At 39.8% G+C, this 17084-nt stretch overlaps 2 protein-coding genes across 6 annotated transcripts in view; both read right to left on the reverse strand.

Annotated features, from left to right (window-relative positions):
• Positions 1–4672, reverse strand: part of ppp1r13bb (protein phosphatase 1, regulatory subunit 13Bb) — a 112529-nt gene extending 107857 nt beyond the window's left edge. Inside the window, exon 1 of one of the 2 annotated variants that reach the window (XM_069916516.1) lies at positions 4420–4672. Coding sequence is in view for 1 of the 2 variants with exons in the window: in XM_069916515.1 (XP_069772616.1) it covers positions 4092–4100 (9 nt within the window). In the remaining variant the exon portion in view is untranslated. Of the gene's footprint in view, positions 1–4091 lie in introns of both variants that reach the window. The other variant, XM_069916515.1, reaches the window with a different exon arrangement.
• Positions 4673–9023: 4351 nt separating this feature from the next.
• Positions 9024–16570, reverse strand: atp5mj (ATP synthase membrane subunit j). 4 transcript variants are annotated; one of them, XM_069916541.1, is made up of 5 exons: positions 16465–16570; positions 15966–16089; positions 13927–13947; positions 11086–11132; positions 9024–9278 (listed from the first exon to the last, which is right to left on the reverse strand). In XM_069916541.1, exons 2-5 carry the CDS (start codon positions 16084–16086, stop codon positions 9231–9233), a joined length of 237 nt encoding a protein of 78 aa, XP_069772642.1. In that variant the 5' UTR covers positions 16087–16089; positions 16465–16570; the 3' UTR covers positions 9024–9230. The 4 variants fall into 4 exon arrangements, with proteins under 4 accessions (XP_069772642.1, XP_069772644.1, XP_069772645.1 ...); XM_069916543.1 differs by having other exon boundaries at positions 16439–16531; XM_069916544.1 differs by lacking the exon at positions 16465–16570 and adding an exon at positions 16245–16404.
• Between the last annotated feature and the right edge of the window lie 514 nt (positions 16571–17084).

The following is a 17084-nucleotide window of genomic DNA, read 5'->3' on the forward strand; positions in this document are numbered from 1 at the left end:
GTTTCCAGCATGTTTTGGTTCAGATCCCAGTATCCATTGTATATTGTTTTTATGTCTGCTCATTTCAGTTTTTTGAACTCTTCTCCAGGTCTTATTAAAATCCATTTTATCCAACCTCTCTCATTCAAAATTCTTAGTTATTTTACTTTTGACAGATGTAGGCTACGATGGCAAGTTTAGTTCAAAGGAGTGATGGCTTGCCTTCTTGAATTACTACATTTCATGTTGCTTGCATTCTCCAGTGTTATCAGGTCAGAAGTTGCAATGTTTTCCTTCTCTAACAGTCAGGTTGAAAAATTATAGCATTCACTTGCTAAAGTGATAGGCTAGGTGTAGCACATGTGAAAACCTACTTTAAAAAGGAATTTCATTAGAGATGAAGCATGGGAAAAAAAATTGAGTTTGTTTTTGTTTGTTTAAAAATCCAAAAACCATTTCGGATCTTGAAGATTTAACCTTATAAACTATATTATCTGCTGTACTGATACCTTGCTAATTATATCCATTGCAAACCTCAAGGCAACACAGTTGCAAGAGTATTGTAAGACAAAGGAGATGATTGCAAACTGCAGGTGGAAGAAAGTCAGCCATTGTCCACTACACATCAACAGTTACATTGTGGAGTGAGTGTATATAAGGGACAGCCTATCCTGGACTCACAACTCCTCCAAGTCAGGAAGCTGCAGCAGTGCCTAAACTTCCTAAGGCTGAGGAGGGCAAGGCTCCCGGCCCCCATCTTGACAACACTCTACAGGAGCATGATAGTGTCCTATCCGGCTGCATCATTGCATATTATGGTAGCTACAAAGCATTAGACTGGAAGTCAATACAGATGATCACTAAAACAGCCCAAAGGTCTCTCTTTCCTCTATAGATGACATTTACTGTGAGCATGATCAAAATAAGGATCAAAGAATTATAGAACACATTTTCCATCTAGTGCATAGAATCTTTAACCAATTACCATTAAGAAGGTGCAGAAGCATCAAAATCAGGACTGCCAGTCTGGAGAATAGCTTCTTACCACAGATTGTGAGACTGATAAACAGTATTCTGTAACCGTGTAAATCATCGCAATTTTTTATATATTTAGTTTGATTATTTATATGATCATTATGTACTGTACATTATGTGTGGGCACCATGGTCTGGAGAGAAGCTGTTTCATTAACTTGTACAATCAGATGATAACAAACTTGGACTTAAAATTATGCCCATTAATGTCAGAACTTTATTGGGCACTTTGCCACATCTACAAATGGTAAGCTGATGTTTCAAGCTTGCATTACTATTCAATAAATATCTGGCAAAAAAAGTTAATCAGCTTCACATTTCATAAAATGCACCTCAACCAGTTCATATTAATTGTACCAAAAATATGGAAACATTAACACATTTACTTCATGCAAATGGGAAAAATGAGAAAATATTTAAGTTGGCATTTAAATGCATGTTCCCCCTCCCCCATCTACTGAAGACACGCATACATATTAAATCTCAAAATCGGGATTATGCAGCAAAGAAATGGGCCCTGCAGTCTACCATGCCCATCTTTCTGCCAATCTGCACAGCCCTCTAATCAAGGAAACATCCCCATGAATCACTTAATTCCTATAGTGTGGGAAACAGAATGACACACAATATTTGAAGTATGCCCTAAGCATTGCTTCATGATCTTGGTAAAGAATGCCCCAATCCACAAAGACAAGCATGCTAAATGCCTTCTTCACCAACCTATTGAACCATGTTGGCACTTTCAGGGAATTATGGTCTTGGAACTATATTTATGTTCAATTATAAGAAAAATTACGTTAACGACCAGAAAAATAACCAATTACCAATTTTTCAATGATACAGCATTCTCAGAGATGTACTTTTTTTTCCATCCAAGAAAAGGTTTGGATAATTAAAATATTTAACAGCTGGGGTTTGAATTGTGCACGTATACCAAATAGTTCAAACATTTATGAAACACAAAACTTCATAATTTAATTGTAAAAATAACTAAATTCAATATAGAAAACTCTTAAAATTGATGGCCAAATTATGGCACATGCATGCTACCGGCAAAAACAATTTGGAGCAACTCCATTCCCAATGCAGAAATCCACAACTTGATTTCTATTGGCAGTTAAAGACCCAGCTCAAAAAGAAATTCCAAACATTACTGACCATCAAGGAGATGCAGCTTATTCTTTGGACATAGTTTGAAGAAACAGCAGGTACTACTAAAATGCGAGCTATCAATCAGCTGAAGTATGTTTATATTAAAATTAATATTTACACTTCAGCATCTCAAAAATATAATTGGAAAGACTGAAAGGATGCAATTACAAAGGAGCCTTGACTAGCTATACAAACAATGGAACACACATTTTCCCCTCTTCACTTCCTCAATCCTCTTCACTTCCAGACTACCCAAATGTGAGAAAGGTAAATTACTTAAGAATCTGTCTTAAACTATTCAAGACACAATCTGGTTCATAGCAACTTAAGACAGAGACACAAGAGATAGCAGCTGCTATAATCAAAAGCAAAAAAACAAACTGTGAGAAGAACTCAGCAGGTCAAGCAGCATCCGTGCTTGACATTCCAGGACAAGGTCGACATCAGGACTGCACCTGCAGTTCATTTTTTCTCACAGCAACTTAATCTTGGTAATAGAAAACATCAGCAATTCAAGACCAAATTGTACATCTCATCAACTCCACACAACAGTATATTAAAAAACTATTTTTTCTACAAAAACAGTTGATGTTTCAGGTCAAAAATCCATGTCAGAATAAAATCACTAAATTTTTAGATGTTAAATTTGTTAATAACATAATACCATGATACAAATCAAAAGTAGGCTGACTGGCCTAATTCTGCTCCTAAATCTATACCACTCCCCAAAACCTATATCTGACAAAGAGGTATAAATGGGTCTAGCAAAAGAGGAACTATGAATTCCAAAACATTTTCTAAATTGTGCCCATATTCTCAATTTGTATCATTATCGGATTATTTGTTAATTTAGAAAAAAGATAAAGGTAAAAATGAGCCGAGGTCTGCTAACATTCATGTATTTTTAGAGAAAAAAAATCAATTCCATTTCCACCCAAGAAGGGCAATCAGCTAATTTATCAAATTTTAACGAAAGAAGTAAATTACATCTATTGATTACATCTATTCTACCAATAGTAGAATCTGAAATTTGGAAGTGAAAGTCCTCCGCTCCTTTTAGTTTTTTTTGAAAACGTTCTTTGCTTAAACAAGGTTGTTTTCCTTGCCATATATACAAAAAAAAATCTAATGAATCAAAGAAGGATTTAAGGATAAAGATAGGTATAGACTGGAAAAGATATAATTTAACAAATTAGGGTGGTTGGATGCTCAGTACGGTCTGGTTTCTGAATGTCATCTTTCTTTTCCTTATTTCGAGGGAGGAGTTTGATTAATTGGGGGTCTTCTTTTGTGATATTTTGTAAAAGGGGTTTTCATAAGTATTATTGAAGGTCCAAATTGGCTGTCTTTTGCTTTTCAGCTTACAAAATATTGGATCAATACATGTGTTTTTTTATTAAACTCGATAGAAAATAAATTCTACTATAAAGAAATATGATAGAAGTGATTCTAGTTTTATTTGCTGGCCTGTCAAAAACGTTACCAGTCAACTTTTTAAAAAAAAATATCCAGGAAAGAGAAATGACAACCAATAAATTCTACTTTTTGACCCCGAAGTTGAACCCGTCTGTCATAACCTGACAACAATCACCAGAGTTGAAGTTCCAGGATGTTTTAGTTACTGTTGGAAAAATGGACATAATCAAAGCTACAAAAACATTTTGGGAAATGGATGAAAAGTACATGTAAAGATCCAAACTCAATGATTCCACTGAACTCAGGCGAGTATTGATTTTAAATGCATATTTTGCAAATGACTAAATAATCCCTGGAAGAACGTGCTGGTGAAGAGGAGCGTTCAACTCCTCCACTTCCGTCAGTGTTTGCCTCTGATCTCACGCACCTCCGAGGATGAGAAAATCTTCCTCACCCGATTTTGACCGGTCACGTTATTCGCTGCAAGGATGCCCGCCATGAAATACTCACCGGCATCATTCTGGCAACGTTTCAGTGAAATCCTTCTGATCCCAGATCAAGCTCAGCGGCCGCCAGCAGGGAGGAGAGGGGTCTGACTGGGGCGGGAGTCCCACTCCAGGCCGCTCACGGGCGGCGGAGGGGGGGGGAGAACACGAGACCGGCGGCGATTCAAAAGAAAGGTCAGTGCATCAACGGGACGAACGCTGAGGCTGTCACTCGGACAAGGGGCGGCCCCGCTCTCGCTCCCCGATTTCAGCCCCACGATCGGCGGACGCACGCAAGCTCCCCCTCCCCAAGCAACGCCCCTCGACACTCCCGGTGCGCGAGGCCCAGTCACCTGACCGCCCTCGCGCTGGCAACGTCATCGAAAGTTCGGCGAGCGGCAGGTGGGGAGTGTGGTGGTGCTGAAAGTGGCGGCCGCCCCAAACCTCTCCCCTCGGAGTTTGAAGACGAGCGACACCGCTGCGAGGTCCGCACCCGGACCTAATTTGGCTCCAGGTCAGCAAATGCGGAGGGAGGTGAGGGTCGATGACATTGCAGCAGCTCCTGTGGATGCAGGTCGCCCGATTTAAAGCCAGAAAGGCATGGGAAGGTTTGGAGCAGGGTTGGTTCGCTGTCCAGTTAAAAAGAAAACTCCGAATCTTTTTAAGAAGAGCTGAAAAGTAAACGTAATTGTGTGCTGAAAGATTACGTGGCTTGAATGATTGCAACAAGAGACCAAAGAATTTCAGAAGCAAAGACATTAAGAGGCTCGTTTGAAATTGTGCTTCAATCTGAGGCGCCTGCAAGCTCACACCAAGACACAAGAGAAACTTGTCCGTGAACTACTCTTTGCAGATGATGCCGCTTTAGTTGCCCATTCAGAGCCAGCTCTTCAGCGCTTGACGTCCTGCTTTGCGGAAACTGCCAAAATGTTTGGCCTGGAAGTCAGCCTGAAGAAAACTGAGGTCCTCCATCAGCCAGCTCCCCACCATGACTACCAGCCCCCCCACATCTCCATCGGGCACACAAAACTCAAAACGGTCAACCAGTTTACCTATCTCGGCTGCACCATTTCATCAGATGCAAGGATCGACAATGAGATAGACAACAGACTCGCCAAGGCAAATAGCGCCTTTGGAAGACTACACAAAAGAGTCTGGAAAAACAACCAACTGAAAAACCTCACAAAGATAAGCGTATACAGAGCCGTTGTCATACCCACACTCCTGTTGGGCTCCGAATCATGGGTCCTCTACCGGCACCACCTACGGCTCCTAGAACGCTTCCACCAGCGTTGTCTCCGCTCCATCCTCAACATCCATTGGAGCGCTCACACCCCTAACGTCGAGGTACTCGAGATGGCAGAGGTCGACAGCATCGAGTCCACGCTGCTGAAGATCCAGCTGCGCTGGATGGGTCACGTCTCCAGAATGGAGGACCATCGCCTTCCCAAGATCGTATTATATGGCGAGCTCTCCACTGGCCACCGTGACAGAGGTGCACCAAAGAAAAGGTACAAGGACTGCCTAAAGAAATCTCTTGGTGCCTGCCACATTGACCACCGCCAGTGGGCTGATAACGCCTCAAACCGTGCATCTTGGCGCCTCACAGTTTGGCGGGCAGCAGCCTCCTTTGAAGAAGACCGCAGAGCCCACCTCACTGACAAAAGGCAAAGGAGGAAAAACCCAACACCCAACCAACCAATTTTCCCTTGCAACCGCTGCAATCGTGTCTGCCTGTCCCGCATCGGACTGGTCAGCCACAAACGAGCCTGCAGCTGACGTGGACTTTTTACCCCCTCCATAAATCTTCGTCCGCGAAGCCAAGCCAAAGAAAGAAGACATTAGGGGTACAAATAGAATCGGAGATTTCCTAAATCTTACTCATCCCCGATCGTTAAAAACTCCACTTAACGCTCCTCTCCTGTATCCTTTGCAAGAATATTCAGGTGCAGCGTTGAATGTGCTGATATGGCTTAATGTCCTTTTGCTAAAAATAGGCTTGGGTGGAGGATAAACATATCTTAAATAGTTGAACGATGCTATTAGGGGTTGCATGAAATGAAAATGTATACACCCAAGTCCTCCCACCTTCTCTTGAGCAATAAGACCGTGGAAAATTAATACTAAGATCGTGGGATTTAAAAGTCATTGTTCAAGGGGGAGGGGACTGAAAAGAAACAATTTGTGGCACCAGAGTCCATGATAAGAAAACTTGAAGCGAGGAGAGCAGAGGTACTCCAAAACGATGGATGAGCGAAAAATATTTTGGTTACAGCAATATGATTGGGATTTTATCAGGGAGATGGCACCAATAAAATAGCATTAGATGGAAAAATTACAAAAATACATTTAAAACAAATGATCGCTGTCCCAAAGATAAGATGGCTTATATCTAGTACTTTCTAAAATAAGGAACATTTATGCCTACTCGGAAAGGTTTAATATTTACGAGAAATTGTCATGTTTAAATTAGGCCATTGGCTCAAATCAAAAATGCTTGGGAACAGGATTTACATTTGACTATCGGATGTAGGTTGGGATATAAGTTGGTTAACAGCTCTTCGATATGTGCTCGACACTGTCTATTACAATTCAAAGTGGTACATAGTACATTTATCTCAAGCTAAATTATCTCGCTTTTATTCTGATAGGACTCCCTGGTGTGAAAGGTGTAAGAGCAGAGAAGTGTCATTAATCCATATGTTCTGGACTTGTCTGGAAAAATACTGGAGAGGTTTTTCCATACTTTATCAAAATCGTTCAATATTCATTTAACACCAAATCCTTTGATGGCCCTCTTCGGCACAATGAGGGAACAATTCTTCATCTCTGGTTGAGTCACGCCATGACTTTTGCCTCTCTTTTGGCGAGGCGTGATTTCACTGAAATGGAAAGATGCTGTCCCACCTACTTATGATCAGTGGTTGTGTTTGAATATGGAAAAGATTTGTTATTCAATTATATAAGATTCCAAAAGTTATGGGGGTGCGGTGAACTTGGATTCACTGGTAGTGTGCTATGCTGATGGGTGGCCCCACCTCCCAGCTCCTCCCCATCTGCTCACATATAACCCTGGTTTCCCACCTCAAACTTTCTGAAGATTACTATGAGAACCACTCGAAGTTATAAGCTAATAAAAGCATTTGTTCTCCTTCCAGTTGTGAGCTTTACAGGGGGTCATTTATGACCATCTCACTTTATAATTTTACTCTAATGCAATTAAATTGTCTGACTTGTATCTTTTCCCCATTCCTTATATTTTTACCTTCATTCATCTTTTAATACTGGTCAGATCTAGCATATGATCAGCACTAAGCCTCTGAAGGGAAGGGGAAAGTCAGGAGGACTCGAAGTTGGGGGAAGAGATAAGATTCTGCAGCCACAAAAGCAATTCCAGGATAGTATGTTGCCTCCTGGGTTCAGGATGTCTGAGCTATTGCAGAATATTCCTAAATGGGTAGCTGAGCACCCAGAGGTTGTGGTATGTATTGGTATAGCGGAGTGGATAGAGATCCTGAAATGTTGGTTATATACCCTTATCACCTCTGCATGCTCCAAGACTTGCCGAGTTCCTCTAGCGTTTGTTTTTACTACAATCACAGCTTCTGCAGACATTCATGTTTCACTGTAGAAGGGCTTACATTAATAGAATGGGCAAAGAAATTACAAAGTGTAGTCATGCACTTTGGTAGAAGAAATAAACAGGCAGTCTATTTTCTAAATGGGGAGAAAATTGACCAACCTTTTAATCTAGACATACAGTACGTTTACAGGCCATTTCAGACTCGTGACCCAATAGGGCCTGTTACTGTGCTGTATATCCAAATTAAAAATTAAAAGGTTGGCCACCCCTGGTCAAGACCATTGTACATATTCAAAGCTCAAAGTAGATATTTGGTCTTAAGGATTTGTGGAAAAGATAGGGAAATGGAGTCAAGACACAAGATTATCCAATTCTTAATCTTTCACACTTTAGAGTCAGAATGCTATTACACTAAAACATCCCTTTGATCAAGTTCATCCATGGTGACTGAGCTAGCTCCATCTGCATGCATCCAGTCAATGTTGTTCTATATCTTTCCTATCCATGTCCCTATCTAAGTGTTTTTTTAAACATTACAATTGTCCTCACTTCTTCAGTACAACCTCTCTATTTCTTTACATTAACCTCACTATAAAAAATATACCCATCTCATTTTAGATTCCAGTACAATCTGGAAAAATGCTATCTGTATGCCCTACGTGATTTTATGAACCTTTACAAGGTCTCTCCCCAGCCTCCAATGCTCCAAGAAAAGTTCCAACTTTCTTATAATACATACAAGTCAGCACAACATGACTGTATTGTTCTACAACTCTACCAGCCCCAGGAACAGAATGTTTTCTGTACCCTTTCTAGCTTAACCTACCTAAGGCTAGATGGCCAAAACTGCACAATACTCTCAAGTTCAGACTCTAAAGTGCCTGCTCCTGTACTGAAAGATAAAGGCAAACATACAAAATATTTTCTTCACCACCCTGTCTACTCGATTCACCACTTTCATGGAACTACGTACCACAATGCTACCATCTCGTCTCCCACCATTGAGCCAATTCTGTATCCAATTTGCCAGCTCATCCAGTACCCTACATATGTTGGGCCTTATCAAAGTCCTCACTAAAGCCCATGCAGACAACATTTACTGCTGTGTCCTCAATCTTGAAGACTGCTAAAGTTCCTTAGCCTCTGTCTTTCTCCTCAGGAAAAAGATGAAAAATATTTATTTGGGCCTCACCCATTTCCTGCAGCTCCACTCAAAAACCTATTGATCTCTTAAGGGGATTTCTCTTGATGAGACTATGCTGACTAAATACAAATCTTTTTGCCACAGTTTGAAGACATTGGAGCAGGTACAAAGATTTACAAAGAATACCAGAAATGCTAAAGACAAAGATAAGGATCAGTTATACCACTAGATTTAAAAGATGGAGTAGAACATTTAATGTTCATATGGCCCATTTTTGTGCCATTTATCCTTTGTACATACATTTAAGGAAAGGTACACTCCAAAGCAAAGTTTTATTACTGTAATTGCATAAACATGCACGGGGACATCATATATGTACAAACAGTATTCTTCCAGATGATAGTCATTCTTCTGTAATCATTTCGATCGGTGACGGTTCACACAATTTCAACTTGCGAACCTCCAGGGTCAATGACTAGAAGATTCTGTACAGCAGAGAAATAGAAGATTTTAAATTGTTAAACATTACCACTTTCTCAAGAAAAAACTAATTTAATCATATTGAAACTAGAGAAGTGTTGTAAAAATATTATGCACATCAAACATCTCATCATTGGTAGGCATTTGATAAACTTACTATGGGCAGCAAGGTTAGCACAATTACTGCATCAGAGTTCAAGTCTAGCACTGAAAGTAATTTATATGTTCCCCCTGTGACATGCAAGGATTTTCTCTTCATACATTTTCCGCTCACCCTCCTAAAACAGATGTTGTTGGTTAGTTAATTGGGTAGCATGGGTTTTAATAGGCTGTAATTGGGCTGTAATCCATGTTAGATCAATAACATTTTTTAAAATATTCAATTATCAGCAGGGAAATAGGTTCCTAATTTATACATTTCCAATATCAAGTCTTTAGGAATTATTTAGGAAAGATCAAACTAGCAAGAGGAAGTTTAAAAAAAAAAACAATGCTGGAGAAAGTCAGGTCAACAGTGTACTTTATATAGCAAAGGAGAACTTCTTCAGGTTAGTCATCACTTGAAGTGATTTTGCAGTTTTATCGTACTCAAAGATAATTAATATTCGGGTGGAGAGGAAAAAGCCCTACTCCCAAAACAATGCTCAGACAATAAGAATACATATTTCTAAAGTTTAGAATACTTCATTATGCTCTGTATAGAATTTACTCTGGACAATTACTGTTTTCAATTTGTGCATTCCCAATGCTTTTTGGCCCCTAATTATTGACATCATGTGATTTGCTTTGATCAAACATTCACCTGGTTGAAAACAAGTACAATTTTACTTGTTTTTCATGCTCTATACTTGATCCAGGCAACTCCCAAATTAAATCAGAAAGCTGTAACCATATTCTGTCCCAGCCACAAACCCCATTCTTTGAAAACTATCTCTGGCTTTCTTCACCCTGAAAGCAGAATCAAATATGCCATATTATGTTCAATATGTATCCAAGCTTCAAAATCTCCCACATGCTATTTATCTCTCACTTTATCAACTCTAAAATCAATGTAAAATTTTTGCTCCAAGAACAAACATTTCTGTGAAAGTTTTCCCCAATCTTATTGTCAAACGGTGACATCAATATTACTTTACAACAAATCCATCTATTAATTTTTTTCACCCTTCTTCATTTCAATTCATTCTCTACCTTCTAAGCATCCTGCATCATAACAATGGTGGTAGATCTGTTAATGATTCAATTTGATCATACATCTCTATTCCTCTCTTCTAGTCCTCAGCACATTCCTCTAAAAAGTTTCAAGTTTTGAGTTATTTCTAAAAATGACTAGTGTTGAATAAAGATTACATTTTTTCCCACTCCAAAAGATCAATTGCTTTTTGATAGACAAGTACAAATTTGAACATTAAAAATTGTGTAAACAAAACTACTGGAGGAACTCAGTGGATCAAGCAACATCAGAAAAAGAATGGTTGATGTTTCAGGCTAGAACCATTCATTGAATCAAAACAGAAAGGGGAGAGAGCTAGTATAATGTGGACCAGGGAGCTATGTGGGAGAAGAACACTAGTAATGTTCATACTGCCAAGTTGTAAGCTACTTGCATTCCAATTTATGTTTGGCCTCATTATAGCATTGAGAACCAGTATAATCCAGCCAGATAATGCTTTACATGAACTCAAAATTACTTTTATTGAATATGGGTCCTCAAATAGCAACAATGAGAGCCTAATTCAAAATTTCCCTCTGTTAACTAATCCTTTATTTTAACCATACAATGAAGTATTGATACAAGCACCAAAAAATTACCAATTTTTTTCCCCCGATATCAATGTCAGATCTTGTACAACCTTTACCTGCCATCAAAGAATGGAATGACAATAGCATAATTTGCATACTCATTTTTTCAATGGCTTAAATTACATCTTTTGCTTTCGTGTTTCACCAACAAATACAAAATGTATAATGCGAATATCCCACAGGGTGCAAGGAGAAAATGATAAATGGCTATGACTATTGCCCTATTGCACTTGTGTCCATCGTCATGAGTGTTTTGAGAGGTTCGTCATGGAGCACATCAAACTCCTGCTTCCCTGTCAGTGGATCCCCTGCAGTTCAGAGATCTATTCGCTCTATGGACGAAACCATTGCCACCCCCCTCCATCGAGCTCTCACTCAGCTAGAAAATAAGAACTCCTACATTTGAATGCTGTTCATTGACTTCAGTTCAGCATTCAAACAATCATACCTCAGTACCTGATAAGAAAGTTGAGCCTGCTGGGTCTAAACGCTTCCCTCTGCAATTGGATTCTTGACTTCCTGTGGGTAGACCTCAAGCAATCTGGATTGATAACACTGTTGTTCACTCTGCTGACCCACTACTGTGCAGCTAAACATAGATCAAACCACATCAAGTTCGTTAATGACACTATCATGGTGGGCCTTATTACTAAGAACGAGGAGTGATGAGGTGCAGTCGTTAACAGACTGCTGCAGAGCAAACAACCTGTATCTGAACGCTAATTAAATAAGAGATGACCATTGATAGCTCGATTCTTGAGGTAGTCAAGAGTATCAAATTCCTTGGAATGCACTTGGCGGAGAATCTCACCTGATCCCTTAACCCCAGCTCCATAGCCAAGAAAACCCAGCAGCACAGCTATTTCCGGCAAAGACTGAGGAAAGTTCACCTCCCACCTCCATCCTCATTACATTCTTTAGAGGATGTATTGAGAGCATCCTGTATGCAAGCTGTACCACCTCAGTCTGCAAGACCCTGCAGAGGATAGTGATGTCAACAGAAAAGATCGTTGGGGATCTCTTACTGCCATGAAGGACATCTACAACATGATGCAGGTGAAAGGCAATAAACATTGTGAAGGACTCCTCACACCCCTCATGTAAACGGTTCTCTCTTCTGCCATCTGATAAGAGGTACCACATAGCACTCAGACCCTTGTGTCCAGATTGGGCAACAGTTTTCCCCCTCAAGCCATCAGCTTCCTAAATTCCCAGAACATGTGGATAATGTACCATGGACTTTTACTGTATACGTCTTAATATTTTAATATTGCAATGTCTTTAACTTCTATTCCAATTTATATTTATGTAAATATGCTCTGATCCTGGAGAAATGCTATTTTGTCTTTACTGTGCGAGCCTGATATGAACACCAAATAAAGAGAACTTGAAATACACATTGCACTTCTAATGACAAGACCTGAGAGAGGCTGGACGCAGATTGGGTGATTGGTTTGTTCAGCACCTCCTCTCTGTCTGTTGTAATAGTATGGATCTCCCAGTGGCCATCCATTTCAATTCCCCATTCCATTCCCTTGCCAACATGCATGTCCATGGTCTCTCGTACTGCCAGATTGAGACCACCGGTAAATGTGGAGGAACAACACATCTTCTGACTGGGCACCCTCCAACCGGATGGCATTAATATAGACTTCTCTGGCTTTTATTAAATTCTTACCTCCCCAACCCCCTACTTACCCATCTTCTCTCCATTCCCTGTTTCTTTTTTCACAGGTATGGTCAATTCTACCTAGTCCCTTATCACATCCAATTAACCCCTTTTGTTGGTCTGGATTCCTCCCCCATTGTTTGAATTCTGAGACTTCCTGATATATCCTGCTTCTGGTTTTTCTGATTTTTTTCCCCCTTGATGAAGGGCTCAGGCCCGAAACATCAGCAATGTACAGGAATCTTTGTCTCCTATAGACGCTGAAAAGACCAGCTGAGTTCCTCCAGTACTTCAGTATTTACTTAGTCCCCATCTACTACCACAGCAGACAAAAATGAGCTTTCAGCTCACCCAAGTTTCACATCTGCAAAGGTCAGAAAACTGAAAAGAGTTGGGGGGGGGGACAGGCTGTTAAATTCATATTTACAGTATTTATTCAAACAAGTCAACTGTATTTTGAAGAATGACAGTGCCTTCTGGGGCAAATCTTTGCATAAGGTGCAACAAGAACCATAAAATATTGGAAGAACTCTGGTCAAGCTGCAGCTGTGGAAAGAAGAACTTTTTCCCAACTGGTTTCTTTTTCCATAGATGCTGCTTGATTGGTCAAGTGTTTCCCCACATTTTTCATTTCAGATTCCTGCATCTGCAGTTTTATTTTTGGAGACCTATTTCTCAGATTTTATCATAAACAGCAAATTTATCAACAAGGCTTTCCTTATTGATTAGAGGCTGAACAGTAAAAAATACATCATTACCCTTCATCAAAAATAGACACTGCCATCAATGTTGAAATAATAAATCTGTCACCTCCAAATACGACTTGCCCAAAAATTCTTGTTTGTCTTCAGATCTACCATGCAAAATCTTAAACTTGAATTGAACTACTAACATTCCAGTCAAATTCAATTTATCCACCTGTGCAAAAGCTTAAATATTTGTCTTTCTTCCCTTTCCCTAAATCCATCCCAAAATCACTTGTGATCTTTTTGCTACTAGTTCCATCCATACCTCAAATGTGGAGCAATAGACCTATAGCAGAGCAAGGACAAGTTTGAGGTAGTGCTGGCAATTAATAATAATGCTAAATAATTAGGCTTATTCAACCTCAAGGTATAAAAACCATTGTTATACGCTTAAATTAGAGTAGACTCGGTTTTAAATGGACTATAAATACTCACTGTCCTTTACTGCTTTTTTACCTGCAAAACATAAAAAGACATTTAGTATTACATTAATGAATTACTTTTTAAATAAAAAATGGAAATCATGGTTAATCAGAATAGATCTGGAAAAATCAAGTTTTTTTAAAATAAAAAAATGGTGGAGATACTCAGTATATCAGGTGATATCTGTGGTGAGACACAGAGTTAACATTTTTAGGATCAAGACTGTCAGTTCTTTATAGTCATTATTTTGTTGGCAAAGTACTTCCCTGTTCCAAACTGACTCAATTCAACTGCAAATTAACAAATTGATGGTCTTTAATTCATAATACCCAAACTTCACTTTTAAAACATTTAAAAAGTGGAACCTGGAACAATTAACACAACCCAAGATGTCTGGGCCAAACATATTTCCAAATAAAACTAAATCTCTTCTGGTTTCATATCTCAACCCATTCATATGAGTTCTATTTAGCAGTTAACTCCACATCCTGAATTTTAATTTTGAATTTTCCTAATTGGCTGAGGATTTATAGATCTTTCTAGTTCAATTGCAGAATGTAATAAACTGAGAACTGACCTTTTGATGGTAATATCTTTAGCAAGAGTTACAGGTAGCACTGCAGTCAGTGCAATATTACAGTGCCAGCCACCTGGATGCTGTAAGGAGTATGCATGTTCTCACCGTGTCTGCACGAGTTTCTTCCAATTCTTCAAATCGTACGGAGGTTGTAGATTAATTGGGTATAATTGGACTGAATGGGCTCATGGGCCTGAACCGTGCTATATTAAAAATTTTGGTGCCAATTTCCAAACAATTAACATTTTGAGTTATCATCTTTAATTTAGGATCTATGGACATTCATTGTTTCTGAAGTGGCTCTTTTGTTTCTCTTCACTGTTTTGATGATGGCAGTGCATTATTAGCTTTACATAGCAAAACAACCTTCTGTACAGACAACGATAAAACAGAATCTTGAATTAATGGAAATACCACAGTAAAAGACTCATTTTCTCTTCAAAAAGTGTTCTCTGTCGCAAAAATCCATGTGTTTTATTTCGGTTTGGGGGGGGGGAAAAAGTCAGAAATGCTAAATTGATACAAGCTGATAGCAAAAATCTGGGCACCCTGTGTAATTTTCAGATTTTGGATTAAATTTCTCTTGTTTGTGTTGCCAGTTGAGGGAACAACGTCAGACTCTGACATCTAAAACATTAATTAAATATCATCAAAAAGTGATAATACTCAAGGTTTTTTTTATATCTTAACCACTATAGTTTAAAAAAAATGCCTCCAGGTGATGCATTTACTAGCAAAGTGTGGAGCGGTGAAATCAACGTTTAATTTTATATTTTTTTTCTTCATCGTCCCAGTACTCAAGTCTACGTTGGCTGTCAGAATAAGCCTATGGCTTAATCTATTTTTTCCCACCCATTAACAACCCTCTCAATATTCCTCTCACTCACGTCTCAAGACACCAAGACAATTAACGTACCGGCACATTCTTGGAACGACGAAACCCAAATAACAGGCGGAAATTAACAAGGTCACAGGAGCAATAGGCGCCCTCGATACAGGCAACATGGGAAGCCAGAAATGAATCACGATTTGTGGAGATACGAGGCAGCACTATGCTCTATTAAAAAAAAAATCAGCATCCCAGCTTTGGGAAAAGGTGTGAGGTCGCTCACAGCAGAAAGTCATTGGTCGTCATTGTGCAACCAATGCCTCCGATCTTCAGGAGTAAAACGGGCATTCTACTTGACGTCCAATTAAATAATAGGCATGATCCTGCAGACATTTTGGTCAATTGCCACTCTAAAGGGGCTGGTTTGCTCTTTTGCTACCCCAGTCCCCCACGAAGGCACCTCCCTCACTAAAGGCCGAGAAGCGACAGGACGCCACCTCCCTCGTCTCAGGATCAGTTAAATGCAGTTTGATCCTGGGTTGAAAACATATATAGATATCAACAGGGCTCAGAAAAACACCAATTTCCCTCAAAATCCTGGTGCATGCCATTTCTTAAAATATCAGTAAACCCTACAACACTCACCTCCATATGATATCTTGTAGAATAAGACAGCCGTGATAGCTAAACTTGGCCATAATTCCCGGTAAGCTAAAGCGTAAGGTTTCATTTTAAACCACCATTCTGCAACAGCTCGGCCGGCCATCGTCTGGGGTTGAGAAGAAGGTGGTTAACATCATATACAAGGTAAAGGACAATCGTTCTCAAGAGATCGGAGCGGATCAATTCTTTAAATCGTTACACGAGAATACATTCGCATTAAATGAAAAAAATATTTGTCGTAAATTTGGTTTCACTACCAGCAGAATTCAACCCTCTCGCCTGCAGTTAATAGAAACTCTCAGCCGACCCAGGGTCAAACGAAAAGGCCCGAAGGCGACCAATCTCGGGAGCGGTCCAGTAAGATAAGCGGTTTGTAAGGGAAATAGACACGTCACCCAAGCCCAACTACAGTCGAAGTGACAGAACCCCCCCCCTACTGTATTATATTGACCCACCGCGAATGTTCAGTTCCTGGATTTACCTTCTCGCAGCTTCACTCAGAGGAAGGTCACAAGTGAGGGCCGCACATCGCTGCTGGTCGCCCACGAGAGCGCCCCCAGCCGGCTGGAGGAACTCAGCAGGTCAAACTCCATACAGTGCACTCCAGCAAAGAGAGATGATCCATAACGCACGTGTCCTCCTTGAGCTCTTGGCATCAATATGGTGAAAAATGTAACCAAGTGCATGTAGTTTCAGTGAAAAAGCAGGTAACATAGCCCCTGTAGGAGGTAAAGATTACAGATTTATTGTCTGAGTACATTCATAACTCCACACAATTCTGAGATTCCTTTTTCCTGCGGGCGCGGCAGAATTGCCACTAATTGGAAGTGCAAAATTGAAGTGCACACAGAGGAAACATGTAAGCAATCTAAAGAACTGTAAACAGATAACGAATACAAGGAGATCAAGTAAAGAAAATCAATAAAGTGCACAAGTAAGAGTCCTTTATTGAGTTTGTTGTTGAGGAGTCTGATAGTAGAGTGGTAACAGCAGTTCGTGAACCTGGTAGAGTGAATCTTGTGGCATCTATAATCTTCTTTTTCCTGATGGCAGCAGTGAGAACAGAGTGTGCGCTGGGTGGTGTGAATCCTTGATGATTGC

This window comes from Narcine bancroftii, chromosome 2, assembly GCF_036971445.1.
Source record: "Narcine bancroftii isolate sNarBan1 chromosome 2, sNarBan1.hap1, whole genome shotgun sequence".
NCBI classification, from domain to species: Eukaryota; Metazoa; Chordata; class Chondrichthyes; order Torpediniformes; family Narcinidae; genus Narcine; species Narcine bancroftii.

What these genes read in the sequence shown, in the direction of transcription:
- atp5mj (XM_069916541.1), bottom strand. Translation starts at nt 16,086, where the DNA reads ATGGCCGGCCGAGCTGTTGCAGAATGGTGGTTTAAAATGAAACCTTAC. An exon ending in TAAAAAAGCAGTAAAGGACA is followed by an intron (nt 11,133 to 13,926) that starts GTGAGTATTTAT and finishes CTTTGATGGCAG; the next exon opens with GTAAAGGTTGTACAAGATCT. An exon ending in ATATCGGGGGAAAAAAATTG is followed by an intron (nt 9,279 to 11,085) that starts GTAATTTTTTGG and finishes TCTGCTGTACAG; the next exon opens with AATCTTCTAGTCATTGACCC.